The sequence below is a fragment of the Rhipicephalus microplus genome, unplaced genomic scaffold, assembly GCF_043290135.1.
Source record: "Rhipicephalus microplus isolate Deutch F79 unplaced genomic scaffold, USDA_Rmic scaffold_21, whole genome shotgun sequence".
Taxonomy (NCBI): Eukaryota; Metazoa; Arthropoda; class Arachnida; order Ixodida; family Ixodidae; genus Rhipicephalus; species Rhipicephalus microplus.
In genome coordinates, this window is record NW_027464594.1 from 220,559 (window position 1) to 238,761 (window position 18,203).

At 39.8% G+C, this 18,203-nt stretch overlaps 1 protein-coding gene across 1 annotated transcript in view; it reads right to left on the reverse strand.

Annotated features, from left to right (window-relative positions):
- LOC142785365 (huntingtin-interacting protein 1-like) overlaps window positions 1-18,203 on the reverse strand; it is a 123,068-nt gene that overhangs the window by 96,562 nt on the left and 8,303 nt on the right. The window contains exons 2-5 of the mRNA XM_075883840.1: window positions 9,571-9,634; window positions 6,974-7,116; window positions 4,205-4,261; window positions 1,406-1,486 (exon numbers count right to left, since the gene is read on the reverse strand). Of these exons, the coding sequence (XP_075739955.1) occupies window positions 1,406-1,486; window positions 4,205-4,261; window positions 6,974-7,116; window positions 9,571-9,634 (345 nt within the window). The remainder of the gene's footprint in view (window positions 1-1,405; window positions 1,487-4,204; window positions 4,262-6,973; window positions 7,117-9,570; window positions 9,635-18,203) is intronic.

The window sequence follows — 18,203 nt, forward strand, 5'->3', positions numbered from 1 at the left end:
ACGTAATAGCCCATGAATTGCATTATAAGTGATGCAAAAGTGTGACGTTTCAGCTGATGATTGCTGATTGTGTTAATAACTTGTGTAGTACTCAACATTTATGTGTGTGTTCATAGGCCTTAGTTGATGCTTGTCCAGTAATGCTTGCATGCATTCGAAAAATGTTAAGCTTATGTACTAATGTGTTATTTGAAGCAACAACAGCAGCAACTACTACTACTACTACCACTACCACTACCACTACCACTACCACTACCACTACCACCACCACCACCACCACCACCACCACCACCACCACTACTACTACTACTACTACTACTACTACTACTACTACTACTACTACTACTACTACTACTACTACTACTACTACTACTACTACTACTACTACTACTACTACTACTACTACTACTACTACTACTACTACTACTACTACTACTACTACTACTACTACTACTACTACTACTACTACTACTACTACTACTACTACTACTACTACTACTACTACTACTACTACTACTACTACTACTACTACTACTACTACTACTACTACTACTACTACTACTACTACTACTACTACTACTACTACTACTACTACTACTACTACTACTACTACTACTACTACTACTACTACTACTACTACTACTACTACTACTACTACTACTACTACTACTACTACTACTACTACTACTACTACTACTACTACTACTACTACTACTACTACTACTACTACTACTACTACTACTACTACTACTACTACTACTACTACTACTACTACTACTACTACTACTACTACTACTACTACTACTACTACTACTACTACTACTACTACTACTACTACTACTACTACTACTACTACTACTACTACTACTACTACTACTACTACTACTACTACTACTACTACTACTACTACTACTACTACTACTACTACTACTACTACTACTACTACTACTACTACTACTACTACTACTACTACTACTACTACTACTACTACTACTACTACTACTACTACTACTACTACTACTACTACTACTACTACTACTACTACTACTACTACTACTACTACTACTACTACTACTACTACTACTACTACTACTACTACTACTACTACTACTACTACTACTACTACTACTACTACTACTACTACTACTACTACTACTACTACTACTACTACTACTACTACTACTACTACAGAAACCTGTGAAGTGCCACTACCTCTATCCCAGTCAAATGCTTTTTTTTTTTTTGCACCTCAATGAAAAATACTTTTGCCAAATCAAAAGCATGCACTTTCTGAATCCACACGAAAAAATAGACTGGGAAACAATATTTACTCATAAAGAGGGTACTGTAAAAGTGTAATGTCTGTACATACTGCACGTGTAAATTGCACAAACCAAGCACTCACCCTGTAGTGAAAATTGAGCTTGGCTACAATGAGACGGCAGTAGCACTGGATCAGCTTTCCATAACCTTCTTTGAGTAGGCCCTGCAATGGAGATTAGATACGATAAAATGAGTGTTGCGATTCTGCTAGGCCTTAGTAAGAAAGGAAGTCTAAGAAAATTGAGTCAAATGTATTTGACGTTTGTACTGTAAAGCTGAGACAAGCACAAGAAAAAGGTTTCTTTTGAAAAATATGCTTACAAGAAGTTGTAGCAAACATTTGACAAGAGTATTGGACAAACATTAAGAAAAGGAACAACAAGCATTAGCATTTTGGGGCATAAAAATATTTAAAAAGTAACATGAGACACATAGACCAATACGAAACTTTGAGCTAGATTACTTAAAGGAACACTAAAGCAAATGAATGAATTGGTTTAGATTGATGAATTGTACTCTGAGAACCTTCATGTCATTACTTCCACAACCACAGGTTTATCTATAGAACAGAAAATCAGGGTCAAAGTTTCAGAGACTTCAGAGTGTATTTTTATTTTTGATATTTTGATAACAATGACAAAACGAAATGCTCTGAACCTTTGTAGATTAAGTCCATGTCCCTGCTCCTCAGCACACAGTGCCTCTCAATTCACCGATTAAAAGCCGCGAAGCACCCAGGAGACACCATGAAAATTTACGACACCATGGCTATTGACGCGGGCATATCAAAATGGTGCTGCCACCCACATTTTCTTTTTGCACTCTTTCTCTCTGACCAAAAGTCCTCTCGTGGCGAGCGTGAGAAATTGTGAAGGAGTAATCTACCAGTATTGTAACGGTAGTTTTCTTTTTGGTGTTCTTTCACAGAAGCAAACATCACTTGCACGAGAACTGAAAATGCATGACCAACTATTGAGCTAAACTTCATCAATGTTTTTAACCTGCTGTACTTTACAGCCTGCACTGCAATTAACGAAGGGCCGCCAGTCAGTTCTGTAAAGCCCATCCACTCATAGCGAGTTCCCGTGACTCTTCCAGTGTTTAAATGTACCGAAAATACAAACGAAATACTCGCATTCAAGTGATTTCTTTACCTAAATCACAAAATGATGTTTTGCTTATTAAAAGTAGTAATTTAAAAAGCAATGCCCTTTTACTACTAGTTTGACAGTACATGTATTTCAGAATTGGTTACATAGTTAACTTTGCTGATTCATTTAGTTAAAGGTTACATTTTGAAAAGTGCAATAAATATGTGCCATACTGTAAATGTATTGTAGTTAGTGAAATCTAAGTAAGCGAAATTTTATTAATAGTTCAGCTATCAGGTTTGAGTTATTGTGCAATTTATGTTGGCCTTTTCAAGCAATAGAGTTCAAGCATTGCATTGTAAGCCACAGGCAATCTTTATAACTTCTATACAGTCCAAAAAAAAAAAAAAAGATATATTATACACAAGGTAGCATGTGAAAACCCCTAAGAGATAATACTGCTAGTTAGTTGCTAATCTAAAGTAATCACATAAAGCACAAATGATCTAAGAAGCAAAAAGGAACTCCTTACTTGCATCTTACCAATTCCACCAATCTTCAAAATCTAGAGAGGTTCAGCATGCAACACGGGCATGAACATTATTAAAAAGCCCCACCACCTGGCCTATTTGCCACAAATGACACGAGGTCAGTTCTAAAAACACGCAACACATAACAAAAAGCACAGAAATGCATATTTGGCATTTCTATCATGGGCTAGGGCTCTCAGAAAAAGCAATGTGAAGTCAGTCTGCACAAGAAAACTCTATTGACGTTTCACGTGCCAGCTACTCCAACTATATACTTAAAAATTGAATCTCAAAAAAAAAAAAAAATTAGCAAGAGCTACTATGTACAGCTAAGCATGCATACATGCACAAACATCATGTGTGGAAACGTGTGAAGTAAGGAGATGAATATACTAGAAAATTTCTTATACTGTGGCACTGTATCGTTTTTTGTGCAATGTCAAAGCTGCTGCCTTGTCATATATCACCTTTATAGATTAAATTGACTTTTTGCTTTCAGTGTGAGCTTCACAATGGTGGTCGAGAAACATGCACTATTGGTTATATCAGCGGTACGTGTAGTCTTTACGCCCAAGTCAATGGCTACAACGTATCAACCCAAGGTTTGTTTACCACGAATATCCATATACAGTAGAATAATTAAACAAAACATGAGGGGGTCAAAAAAGTATGTTTCGTTAAACAGGAGTGCCATTTGCTGAGAGTTAAATTCTAGACAGAATTCAAGTACAAAACCAATCATATTGGAAGTACTTATTCCAATTAAGCAGCAACTCTGTTTAAAAAGATTGACGTTTACTGAAAGTCTACAGCAGATATATATATATATATATATATATATATTTTTTTGCAACAGTTACTATCAAACGTCGCCATGCGAATGGTGAGAATAAATGATGCCTTGAATCCAGATTATTAGGAGTTTTCCAAATGCATGAATAACGGGTGTGCAAATTTGTGCTTTCTTGTAATAAACATCAGGTGATGCATTTTGTCATTGCACTCAAATAAAACAAAAATACCATAGTGATTGAACAATAAATACAACAAAAATGCCTACACACTACTTTTTAATCAGCTTCCTTCACCTCAATAACCGAAATCGGGCAACCATGCGGATATCAAGAAACTAATAAGGTAGGTCAACTAACAAACATGAACTCCGACACTTTCATTGCACTCTGCCCTTTTAAGGGTAACACATAAAAAAAAATCCAACAATCGACAGCTTCAGGAGACAAAAAGCGTGCCCAGACTCACCCAAAGTTTGCCGTACTCCAGGAATGTCTGGCGATAGCGAAGGGAATCAGGAATCGCCTGCAGTAAGGAAGAGAGGAAGCCCACATTCATTAAATTAAGAGGCACAAAGAAAAAGAATACATACCTTCCAACAGGAAGCTGAAATGTGGTCACAATGTGTCGTACAGTTGAGCACTAAGCGCAAGCACAAGAAATCCAATAACTGGATTGTTTGACAGTAACGAAAGCTTCATCAATTGAAAATTTGCCAAGAGGTTGTGCTGCGTCATGCATTTGGTTTACAGAAGGAAGAAAAAAGTTGAAATGAATATCCGAGTGAAAAACAAAAATCAAACAAGTTGCCTGCGATTGTTACATGAAGGTTGAGCCTGGTTAAGTCACGCAAGTATAAGAAAAGATACTGCCACCGTTTTGTTGCTGAGATAATCCCACTTCTGAGCCAAATCAACACAGATGAGTTACTAAACTTGTAAATGTGGCATTAGATGCTGTAAAGAAACATCTGAGAAAAGACATGAAAGAGGGCCCAAATTATACTTTCGGCAACTTAGTGTTTTTAATGCCTGGAATGTTATTTGTGCAACATTTGGAATGTGCAGCTCAATAAAATTGCAACTGTCAAAACAGGATGCTCTCATGATAAACTGCAGAGGAAGCAGACATCTGCTGACCACACTGTAACTGGCCTATACATTAGCCTATGATCCATGCTCACAAGAAAACAGTAGAGAGAGAGAGAGGAAAAAAAAAACCTAAGGCTTGCATGGATTACGCAGAACAGTCACAGCAGAAGCTGAAAGAGCAGCCATTCTAGACCCCTATCTAAACTCTCTTGGGGTCGAAGCACACGTGAAAGGTATCCATCAAGCCTTCAATCATAATTCTCCTGATGTAGGAAAGCACCCATTATGCCACGATTTGTTTTTCTGCTGACAAGAAACGTACCCGCAATACATCTGTAAGGCATTGTGCCCACTTTGTTTATGTTGTGGCTGATGACAATGAACAATTATGGCTGAGCACATTGTAGTGGGTGGGAAGCATTAAACCACACACTCGTGCAATTAACATTGTCTGATGACTGGCTGCTATTTTAATGTTCTACTCTTTTGCCATGCTACACTACATACGTTAATGTGTTTCTTTGCCCGACATGATGCCTGTACAGGGTCGTCAAAAGAGTTTAAAGCACCAGCGTGGCTCTATGGAAAAAAATTCGACTGCCATGCAGAGGGCCAGGGTTCATATCCCTTCCAATCCTGGATGTTGTTTATCATTTTATTTTGTTTTCTTATTTGGACCAGTAGCCGTCACAGACAGTGGTGCAGTGGACAACTGTTGTTGTGACCTTATAACAGATTTTACTGTAAAAATGAAACAGAGGGAAAGAAGTCTGAAATGAGAGGCATTGATTCAGCACATGACATTATGCGTGAGCCATGTTCACTATTCTCAGAAACCTACACTTGTAACTGAAGTGATGGTACACTGCCTTAACTGTAATGGTAAACAGATCTTCTTTCTCAAATCAATAATGTACTACCATGAGCAATATGAGCCCGAACACGCAAACGTGTGGCGAATAGCCTCACACCCTACATCTGCTTATTTGCAGTGGCCACTCTCAGAACCAAATTGAAAAGGGCGGCGCACTTCGCCTTGCTGTTGACACTCCTGCCTCGATATTGTTGCTGCAAAATGCCATATATAACCTGTGTGTAGCTGTTAGCGGTGAGATGACCTCATATCAACGAGCACAGCTACAACCAATCAGGCTGTGCAGCTACAAAGATATTGGCTGCGACGTAGCCTGCCGTGATGCACAGGTCATGTTTTTATTGCATCTATCTGGTGTTCGCTGAACAGTTTGATGCGCATCTTTCACTTTTGTTTTCGCTGCATTTTTCTTTTAGTGTTCTCGATGCTAGCGGTCTACGGCACGCGATCAGCTACCGTTTCACAGTAACAATCAAGCGGGAGTGCCAGCAGTCAGTGGAAGAGCGCCCTCCTCTTCCCCTACTGTTTCGGCAGCGCCATCAACCTACCGCGTTATGTCGATTTTGAGGTCATTTGCCATGTGCTCGCGTGTTCGAGCTCATATTGCGCACGGCAGTACATGTAATAAGTTCACTAAAATTCTACGAATCCAACAACAGTCCACTATGGAACATTTTTTTCCCAATGTAACCAAATTTCCTTCCATGCCAGACTAATTGCTCATCTGTAACTTTTTTATTTGCAATAGCAAACAGAGCTGACATGTTTCCCAAGACTAACTTCATCTTGCCTTAAGAAGGCTTTCAAGTGCACCACAAGAAAAAGAGTGATCAGATATCAGAAGGTGTTTACTGAAAGCCTTGGAGATGATAGCCATCACTGCAGCAAAACAAGACTGCACCAGAAAAAAAAGACATGTATGTTGGCAGCACGTAAAATGCAAGAAAAACGCCGACTTGTTATTGCAAGTTCTTTCATTCACATTATGATATATAATTAGGTGCACTTAGATACTTATATGCATGCAAGATATCCCAATATGCCCCTTATTCAGAAGTACGCCATAACCTTCTCTTTGTAGATCTATATGATCAAAAAGAGGACCTTTAATTTTACTTCGAAACCTTCAGGCCCTTAAAAGAATTTTTGCAATCTGTAAGGAACCTTGCTTTTTTTACACTCTATGCAGCAATCTTTCTAAAAGAACAATACTGCGCCAAGAAAATCAGGGAGGAAAGTTGAAAACCCTAAGGTGTACACTAGTCCGCCCACCCGGTGGTATCCCTCGCGGAGCAGTTTGTGCACCACGTGGCAGCACTTCCAGCAGACGATGGGGTTCTCCTGCAGAGGAAGCTTCATCACCAGGCTCCAGAAGGTGTGGGCACCTTTCTCGTGGAATGTGCCGATTATCAGGCCTAGTGCATCTCGTTCAGGAGAACAAACGGGCTCAGAAGAAAAGCAAAGCCACTAATGGCAGCGTTCCCAAATTCACTATGAGCATTTAGAACACTTATTGGAACATGGGGGGGTGGGCAAAAAAAAAACAAAAAATGAAACAAGAAAGAATTAGCAGAACAGAGTGACAGCAGAATGGACTAATGTTTTTAGAAAGGGCACTTCAAGTAGAAGTGTTGCATAGCTTTCCTTATCTCCCTTTCAGATTTCAAATTGCATGAGGAGTCGAAACAGCACATAATACATTCAGACACATGTAGTAAGTATTTACTTGAGGCATGCTGATTTAAAGCTGAAGTTTACCCTTTCAATGCCCTGCCCATGTTTTAACTCAGTATTAAAGTACACGAGAGCTCAACACAGCATTAAATTTACTTAGAAGACCTTGAGCACCAGAAAATCGAAAAGCCTATTAATTATTAACGTTATACAGTAGCAATGCCATGAAAGGGTCTAATCATGCCAAATAGTAAAAGAGTTTAAAGTACCTCTGACAGCAAAAGTTTTGTGAGCGAGTTTTTCACAGTAATTTGTAGCTCTACATCTGTTAATACCGAACATTGCAAATGCTTACAGCAACATGTAATTGATGTTAGTGGCGTTAATTCAGAACAATTTCGCATCAGCTTAGAACTCAGAACGCCCACCTATATACCTTAAGAAACTAGTGCCCCACAGCGAAGCAGTGCCTGAGACTTTTTAAATAGGCGGACCCACGTGCGGTGAAGAATGAAACGATGTGCGTGCTTTCAGCGTGTCATCGTCCCCCCCTCCAGAAAAAAAGAAAAGCATTCCTGACCTAGGCAGCCAAAACCACTTTGAGAGCAGCCCGACAACATAGCAAGAGGGGTGCCAGTCGGGGTATTATGCACGCCCGACAAATGTTGACCCAGCAGCGTTACCAAGGGGAGTACCGGTCTACGTGAAACCACAAAAAATGCCGATTGCACCTGAATACTCGGAAGAGCATGCACTCTTACTTCAAAACCAAATTAAAATACCTGCTAGGCTACGCTCGCCACTAATAATCAGTCAGAGGTGGCCTCGCATGCAGGACTATCAAACAACACAAGCATCTCAAGTTTCCCAATTTGGTGTCAAGGGTCCTTTAAGTAAACAGTTTACTCCTATGTGCTACGATTTATTGTAGTACCCCGCCTCCCCCCCTTTCGTAAAAGCAAATGATAAAAGCAAGAAAACAAGGTTTAGCAAAAATGCTGCACCATATGAAATTATTTCCAGAAAGACTTTTAACACAGCTCAAAATTTATTTGAAAACATTCAGTGAAATCTGTGGACAGTTTTTCAAAAGAGCACCGTAAACGAGCACTGCTTATCACGGAAACCACTGAGACACATGGTGTGCTGTTTTGCAACATGTAAGAACTGCATGCATAGAGTTTCGTACTGCTTCCGAAAAGAACAGACTGAACTTTGACACATGGTTTAAAACAAAGCATAGAGACTGATTGTTTCATTTTTAAAATAAACCTTCTCTTCTTGACTGAAGAAAAGCAGCGCAACGCTCCCACATATTACATCATTTCAAAGATCTGTTTTGTTTATGTCAGCAGGAAGAGAAACGAGGCAGAGCCCATGTAGATGCTATTACGAGTAGCAATGGAGCGAATGCTGTGCCTTCCCACTGTGATGTCTATTTATGGTGCCTTGTACTGGATACCCTCGATAAAATTACTTTCCCTTTAAAGTGCACTTTGAATAGCCAAATGAGATTTACCACCACAAAAACAGAAGAATCAAGAAAAGAACAATAAAAACCATATGCAGCCCTTTGATTAGCTGATTGGAATTTGTTGTGGCAGTGCACCTTGTTGCTCTTCTTTGCCAAGCACCCCATTCACATTTCGCATTGCACGAAAGAGTAGCGAACATAGCGTACTAGCACTCAAGTTCTAACTCCGAAAGTACTCGGTACACAATCTTAAATCACTACTTGCAGCATGAACGCAAAGTATATCAGCACCCAAATGCAGCAAACGAGATTTTCGCCGATCAGGTCCTTGGCACCTAATGGAGCTTAGCAGGGTGTTTGAAAATCCCTACTCTACATCATTGGGCTGTAGTGTCGTACTGATGCCACAAAATGTGTCCCAAAATTACATACCTTTTTCGATTACTAAAATGCTTTTGTGCACAATATCGACACTCTAGAAGTTCACAAGCACTGAACTTTTAATCTGACAAAAAGTGTGATTCGTCTACAGTGTTCATTTAAGGTCCCATAATTTCGCCTTAGCAAGACATAATAAAAATCTCAGCAGGGCATGGAATTGTTCAGTTAGGACAGGAAAACCACTGCGAGGCCGCTTTGCGTGCAATTTACTAACACTGAGATAAAACCCATTTCAGGGAAAGGAAATGTGTTTCAACAAGGACGGAGAAGAAAAGGATACTCCTGACGTGCTTCTCTTTCACTGGGCATTCCTGGGAGTTGATGGCTTTGCTGATGCTGACAGCCTGCAGAGAAAAAACGAGACAGGACCTGTTTGCCAACTCTGTAAGGGTGACACGATAATCTCCAGCCATATAGAGTAAAAACTGTCAATCAATGCAACTTCCTGTCTCAGTTTAAAATGCCTGAGCAGCTATGAAAACTAGGTTATTAACTGACAATTATTAAAAAACAAATCGGGTTTACACACATCAGCAAATTCACTCAACACTGATTGATATGCGGGGTTTAACGTCCCAAAACCACCATATGATTATTGGAGATGCAATTCACTCAACACCAAGGTGTCTTAACAATACAGGGCATTGGTGGGAAACCTATGGAAAAACGAAAACACATCAAGAAAATAGGCTCGCACAGAGGCCTTGCTATTGCAAATATGTAAATCTAGATTGTGAAGCATGCAGCTCATGGTGAATTTGCCAACTCTAGAGAGCATGTTTCTTCTAGGTACACGTCGTCCCCTCTTACTGAATTCCTTGGAAACATGAAATATTAAATCTGATGTTTTGACACTGGCAAGTTCACGAATACGGGGATAAGAAAACAACACACAGAGCACTCTGTCTGTGGTTTCCTTGTCCACGTCCTTGTGCTCCTACTGGTTTCAATATGTCCCAGTACCAACTAACTCGAACCCAGCCTCTGATGAAATCCGAGCTCTGTTCACACACAGTCGACGGAGCTGCCAAGCTAAAAAGTGGCCGACCAAAAACAACATAAGACAGGTGATGTTTCGCATTATTTGAGTAATGTAGCCACCTTGAACGTTTGATATCTTTTCCTTCCATGGAAACTAACCTGGTTGCTTTCACTGTTCTTTCACATACCAACTTTTAATGCAAATCTATTCTCCCCTAAAAGGCTTCACAGAATAGATTGCAGTGCGATGTGTAACAACACTTAAGTGTCAACATCGTGGTGCTTCTCAATTGAGTAACCATAAAACAACGGTAACTTCACACAAAACAAGCAAAAATAAGGAGGAGAGCAAAAAAAGGGAGTCCTGAAAAAGCTCTTCGTAACCCCTTCCTAATTACTTCTTTTCATTTTTTTACTTAAAAATTAAGTAAGTACTGCGTTATGCTAAAAAGTTCGTGAAGACAGGGTGTAGTTGGAGTCGACGTTCTGAGAAGCAAACTTTTCTCGTCAACGCTACAACAGTTGCAACCTTGAAACAAAGAAGCCGGATTGTCAAAGTGTCAACTCCAATTACTTGCAGTTTTCATGAATTTTTCACCATTAATTCCATTCTTGCCCTGAACTTCAGCATAGGGTTAGGGTTGTTTGATTACAGAGCAACTAGCCTAGGTACAAGTGCTGGGCTAGTTTCATGGTAGGTACATGTGCTATTCCTAATTTTTCACAAGCTTAAGTTTGCCAGTACAAATGAAGTTGGCTTCAAAAATGTTCATATTAAATAATTTGTGGTGATAAACTTAGACATTTCCACAGATATACTTTATAAATCAGTGCTACTATGCACAAAGATATGCTAGCAAGTGTGGACTTTCTAAAAAGTATGACAACAGCGCAAAAAGGGGTCGGCTTATCACAGGCATGCTTATCTCCAGAGAAAGCTAGTGGTACTTTGCACTAGAGATACCACTGAGAAAACAAAATATCAAAACACAACTGAGATAGTGCAAGGCCTCTCCAAATCACACCATTTCCTATAATGCAGAACCAGAGCAACTGCAGCAAGTAACGATGTATGCTCCACTCTGTACAGCTCACATGCTCTGAAGCCAAGAGCAGTATTTTGTTGCTGTTGTTGTTGTTGATGTGTGGCGGATCTGTTGATTTACTGATACATTAAAAGCTTAGAACTGTGTTTTTTAGTCCATTGCACTGACAGCAGTGACTACAGTAGTCTATGTAACTGTGCTGTCAATGATCTGTGTGATGTTTTGTCTTATGAAAGCTGAGTGAGCTTATTCATCTAAAACACCTTATAGGCTAGTTGGGCATTGCATAAGGGGGTTCGTAAATCCCCTCATCAGTTTTTACATTAAAGGGTTTCATAAACTGAAGAAGCCTTTCACACAGAAATTCGAGCAAGAATGTGTCCTTACTATGCATGTTAGGCATACTTAGGCATACTTTACTGTCTACTTCACCACATTACATTTCAACTTGAGCACACAAACTCACCACCACAAACTACTATAATTGTGGGTTAGTTGGCAGTGCCACCACAATGAACAGACACAACTATCTGTAAACAAGATGGTGTTACTAACCTTCTTTTGTTTTTTTTTTCTTGTTTCCTAAATTGTTCCCTATATACTTTCACTTGTGCTGTGTAATTTTGACATGCTACCTAATATATTTCTGTTGTGTTTTTCTTAACTGAGGGTCCCACTGCAGTCGCTTGACTTGGGGACCCTTGTCTGCATACTACTAGCCATGAACTTTTATATTTTCAATGAATAATGATAATAAAAACTGTACTGACACAATGCTGATCTTAGGATAAATGAGATTCAAGCGAAAGAAATTTTTGAAGCCCGCAGTTCCTGCAGTGAAAGAGCACTTTCCACATTTTTGATATGTAGGGTTTAACATCCCAAAACCACCATGTGATTATGAGAGACGCCGTAGTAGAGGGCTCCGGAAATTTCGACCACCTGGGGTTCTTTAGCGTGCACCCAAATCTGAACACATGGGCCTACAACATTTCCACCTCCATCGGAAATGCAGCCCTCGCAGCCTACTAGACCACCGTGGCGGGGCACAGCACTTTCCACAGGAATCTCCTTAATAGGACCCGTGATAAATTTAGTAGTCCTACTAACTTTAGTTTATCACGATAAATGAGATTAGTAAGCTCAGTATAGTTAGTCACACAGAGAAAATTGGCCCCGGAGGCATGTCTTAACTCCATAGATTGGGGAAACTTTTGGAGATCACTCAGGCTCACACTTAAAATATATTTGAAGCTTTCGATACACTCAAGCTCAAACTCACAAAAATTTTTCCGAACCGGACTCACATTCACGAAAATTCTCTTCAGCTAGACTCACTTGGACTCAAACTCACCCAAACTCAGGGCCCTATCTGAGTCCGAGTGAATTCAATCATGAGCGAGTTCACCTACCTAAGCTTAACCGAGAAGTTCCAATTCTGGAAGCACTGCCCCTCAACTCTTTCCCCGAGCAGCGACTGTCATTTTGCCGAACACTGTCTGACACCGTAAATTTGAGAGCCACCACTGTGTCGTTCGGTTCGTAACAGTGCGACGTCCCAGTGGACGAATTGATCCGAATGACAATGCTACCGAACATATGGTAAGGGCGCTGTCATTCAACTGTGCCTATGATTCCTTCACTCGTGCGATAAAATACTGCATCACAGTGCCGAAAAAGGTGAAAAAACAAAAACAACACACTGCCTGGTGGCCAGCTCTTCAAAAGATTTCCCGTTACTGCAGTACACAAAAGCACGAACTCTGAGGCCCGGGAAGTTGTTTGTTGGCGTTTTTTTCAAATTCTTTTTCCACGACTCATGGTTGCAGCACTGCTTCGCTGTTTGACAGTGGTGCCAAAAAATTCAAACACAAATTTCTACTGCACTGAATGAGCTCAAACTTTGGCAGCAATTTGTGAGACATACTTCAGTCAATGCCAATGGTGTGTGTGCTTTTCTTTGCTTTCTGCTCTGTCATTGTTATGTTTGTGCAACTTTTAATAAACTAGGCATTTTGAAAATGTGTCCAATAATCTCTTGAAGTAGATGGGATATTTCCATGCTTCTCGCAAAATTACATAGGTCACAGCAACAAGTACAAAAACATAAATTGTGGTGAACAACCGAGCAGCAAGCAACAAATGTATGTTACTTAACTTATACACCAAAACAGTGCATATGCCAATCAAACCAAAACAGAAAAAAGTTTTTACAAGGGGGCAGTCATGTGAGTTTTGAAGTTTGCAAGAGTGCAAGGCTTCTTATTTCCATGAACTAATAATGCCTGGCTCATTTACTGCAGAAAACCAAAGGTAAATGTCTAAAGAGCGTAGCTACTGTGATCTTCAATGACCTCCAGAGTGGCATCATTCCCCTTACATTTGTAAAGATGAGTTAGTGCTGTTGTTGAATGTTTATTTGGCAAGCACAATCATATGCAGTAACACGATAACAGAGCCTGCTCATTTTCGCTTGACAATGCAAGCGAAACATTGATAAAGCAAACAACAAAAGGTCACTGCAATCACACCTTTCAATGATTCAGCTTCGATTAATTGTGTCAAATCAGCAGGAATTATTCAGTCTCTAAAAATAAACAGCGTGGCCCTTTTGAAAATCTCAATATAAACAAAGCTATCCCATATAAAGAATTTTTAATAGGTTCAATCAGCCTGCTCCTTCGTAAAACAGTTCGTTGATATATTCTTGCTAATGACTATTGGGATTCTCAGATCAACCCCTTTTAAGGTGTGTACCACTGAAAGCATTGTAATTCTCGCCAAAGCTGCAAAATCATTTCATCTTCTATATTTTTTCAGATTTTGAGATATATTTCAGGAAATCCACAGTATAAAGTTTGTACAATTACCCTTAATGACCTCCAAATCAATCTTCTGACACTGGTGCAAGCAAAAGGACACTAGGTAGTTTAAAAACTGTCAAAACAGAACTTGCCCAAGTTAAGACAGCACAAAAAGTTGTTCTTTTTCAACCCCAAGCTCTGCAAGACATTTCACGTAGTATGTGTTGATATTAAAAAAAACTTGGACGACGCTTGAGCTTCAAGAACAAGAGCAGAATGCGATAGTGCCTCACATGCACTGCCTTCAAACATGCTGCGAGGAAAAAAACATTTGCGCATTTAAAATTGTTTTAGACTATCCTAGAATGTCTACTGGTTCAGGATTGTGAGTTGAACTGGTTGGCGAATGTTAGTCGTAGAATAATTGACAATGCAACAAATTACTTTTCTCCTTTCTGTCCGAATCTAACCCATTGGGCTGTCAATTATTCTAGGATGTGTAGTGGACGTACTGTTGCTAAGTGCCCACAGCTCATCTGTAATACCAGCGTCACACAGGCATTTCTAATCACGATCAGTGCAGATCCGGATTAGGAGCTGCTACACGGTCACTTTGGGATTAAGATCTGCACCCCTTGGCCAAGCTTCTTGAAAGCGTAATAAACAAGAACTCAAGTGAAGTTCAATAAAAACACATATAAACACCTGGATTTTTATAAAAAAGCAAATTGTAAACTGTTTAAATGGAAACAATATCTAAAATATTGCATATTTTAAGATTCGTATTGACCCCATGTAGTCCTGGGAGAAGCAGACTACAAGCAGATGACAGTTGTCTTCCGTACTTATTGTTAAACTCTCGCACTGTCGCAGTGGCTGGAGCATGTTAAAGCAAACTGATTATGAGTGTCCCCAGCTTTTCCCGAATGAAGAGACCTTTACTGTAATTTACCGGTAGCAGGAGCGACTGGGAGACCTGAGGAGCCAGAAGTGATACTTGGGCGTGTACGAGATTGCTGCTTCGCTGAGTAGATGGCTTCGAGCGGTTGCCATAAGACATAAAAATGGAGGTAATCTCATGTAGAAATATAGGTAAGGGTAAGGAAAACTATCAAATGATAGATTAATGAAATTGTTTTTGTAGTGGCATGCAAAGTTTTAATGTTTGAGCGCTTCTTGCACGAATAACATTGCTGACAAAGCGCTCTATAGAAATATTGTACGCCGAGTTTTGTCAATGACATATTTTTGAACATGCAAACCCCACCTGGTGCGCTCGAACCGGATTACCTTGTGCCGTGTAGCAGTGGTCCTAAAGTTGATCACGATTAAAAGTGCTTGTGTGACACTGGTATAAGGTGCCCTGTGCCCTTGCGTAGCTGCACACTCTGTAATAGGTGGGCAGCTTAAACCACCCACTTGTTTTGACACCTGGTACGATTTCAGGATTCTGGTGCACAATATATGATGTGTTAACGAGACTCCTTCTGCTACATGACATTCCCAGTGGTTTTTTTTTTTTTAAGAACAGTTTCAAGCAATGACCTGCGGTACAACACCTGCTTGCCACGCAGTTACCCTGGGTTTGATTCTAACTTTGAACTGAAAACTTACATTATTTATTTTATTAGCATTTTTTTCATTTTCCGGTCACAGACAAGGTGATGATTTTTCGCCCTCAATCAACAACACCGACATCGTCACTAAATTTCCGCATAATGAGCTCTTTCAAGCTATAATTTTCTTTTTGCATTCAACTCTCCCATGCTAATTGCCCAAAACATTATTTGTCTACAACTAAAATGTCCCAATTAAAGCAGAAGAAGGAACCTGTCGCAGACCCAACTGCAAATACTTCACTTGCAAAGCGCAGGCTGCTTCCGATGATGGTAACTTTTGAAAAGAAATGCCACCGTTCCTCCGGGACCTTTGACAGGTTAATTCACTATTTTGTGCTATTACAGAGGAAGTACACATAAAATTACGAAGCAGTGCGTGAACAATTATTTTCAAAACTGAGTCATGTACAATCTAAAATAAATCGAACAGAGCCAGATGTTAATCAAAGACAGCATCTGTTTTTTTTTTAATAGCAAAGGCACATTTTTAATTTGATTGCCTTTGCAGGTGGTGCCACTATTGTATAAAGTTGGAACAAAACATTTCTATATCTAATTATATGGGAGGACTCTTCCCCAAAATATATAAATGGCGCTTAACGATGCCTGATGTTTAAAGCTAGTTGCACCAATGACCAAGGCATTGTGTTCAGCTTGAAAATCTGAGCACACACTAACTTGTCCACTATTATAAGGCTGAAAGTTTCACAATGTTAAAGAATTCTTGAAGGGATACTGAACATAATTTTTGCCACCAAGATTTACAGCTAAAATAAAAGGTAAAACTGACAGACGCGACCTTGCAATGCAGGCAGAAATTAGAAAAAAGAACTCAATGCGTTTTTCACAAATTACTGCATCTAACCGCCATGCCGTGAACTACAGGAGGTGACGTTTCGTTTGCTGGAAATGGGCATGCCAACAATGCCAGTTACCACCCTATCGCTCAACCCACTCGGTTCCCATAAAGTGGTACCGAACCCTGCTGCTCATGGCAGGGTTCCGTACCCCTTATTAGACCCCTTTGGGCAAGGGGTTGATTAAGATGCGAAGGAGAGGTTGAACAAAAGAAGAGGACAGGAGTACATGCACTCCGTTCGCACTGTGGTTGCTCTGGTGTGCAGCTGCCGCTTGCTGACAATCCACCGAAAATACAGCAGAAAGTTAAAAAATAATGCAAATAAATTCAGTTTATCGGAATAGTCGTTTTCCGTGTAGAGTTCCAATGTTTTTGCTAGTTTTATCAATTTTTGGTTCGGTATCTCTTTAAGCTTCATTTTTGATTGCATGCAGTTGATGACACAAAATATTCAAATGCTAGTGAACAAATGAAATTGTGGGGTGTCATATTCCAAAAACCAAGATACAATTTTGAAGCAGGTTACAGTACAGGACTCAAAACTAATTTCTACAATCTGGGGGTTAATGTGCAGCTAAATTGAAGAGCACAGGCATCATGAAACTTTAACGTGATAGCCTTAAAGGGCTCAGTTCACCGAAATTCCAGCGCCAGCGTTGGTGTCATTGGTTGTAAGTGAAAAATCAGCATTGTCCATGAGCGAAAATGCGAAATAGATGCAAATAAATAATAAAAAAGGTTCGCTCCGAGCAAAAAAAAAAAGGCAAACAGCAAAAGAGGGCACTTGTTTGAAGATCCGAAGAAAACGAATGGAACAACTGAGGATACCACTGATATCGACGTGCTCTGGAGTAGTGCAGCTTTTCAACAACGCAATGAGCTCCAAGAACTTCAAAGCAATTACCTACACAATTCCACACACAAAAGTAAGTTGTAGCCCACAATTAAACAATAATAATGTATATCCTTTTGTTAGCTCCCTAATGGACCAGACATATAACACTAAACACTGCTTTCTTTTCCCCAATTAAAAGACCGCTGCTCCAAAACTTTTTTCTCCTATCTATTTTTTTACACATAATTCGACTAGTAAAAGCAACAAGGAGCGTACTTGTGAAACAAAAGCATTTAAGGGGAGTGCGACTTAAGATGAATGATTGCATAAAGCAAAACTGCAGATTAAACAAGACTACCGAGAAAAATTATAAGGTGACTAGATCTACATCTTGCTATATTTGCAAGCTTGAGCTATGGAATGTGTGTGTTTGTACATTTGTCTGTGCATTCCTTGAGGACCACACAATATTGAACAGAATGAAACTTCCTTTTCATAAAGCCCAGTCCACACTTCTATAGCAACGTGTCATCAGAGTCTTTTAGGAAGTTACGGAAATATGGTACGCAAATAGCATGGTACCGCTCCACACTTCCTGGTTGTCAACCCTTCGACAGAGAAGGCACTCCCACTACAAAAGATTTGTTGAAAAATTTCTGCAAGGGTGCCACGCAGCATTGTGTCCTGTTGGTCTACACAATGTTACTAAGAAACCTGTAATTTGGGGTACGCACTGTCACTGGAATGGGTAGCGACAGAAGCACAAGCA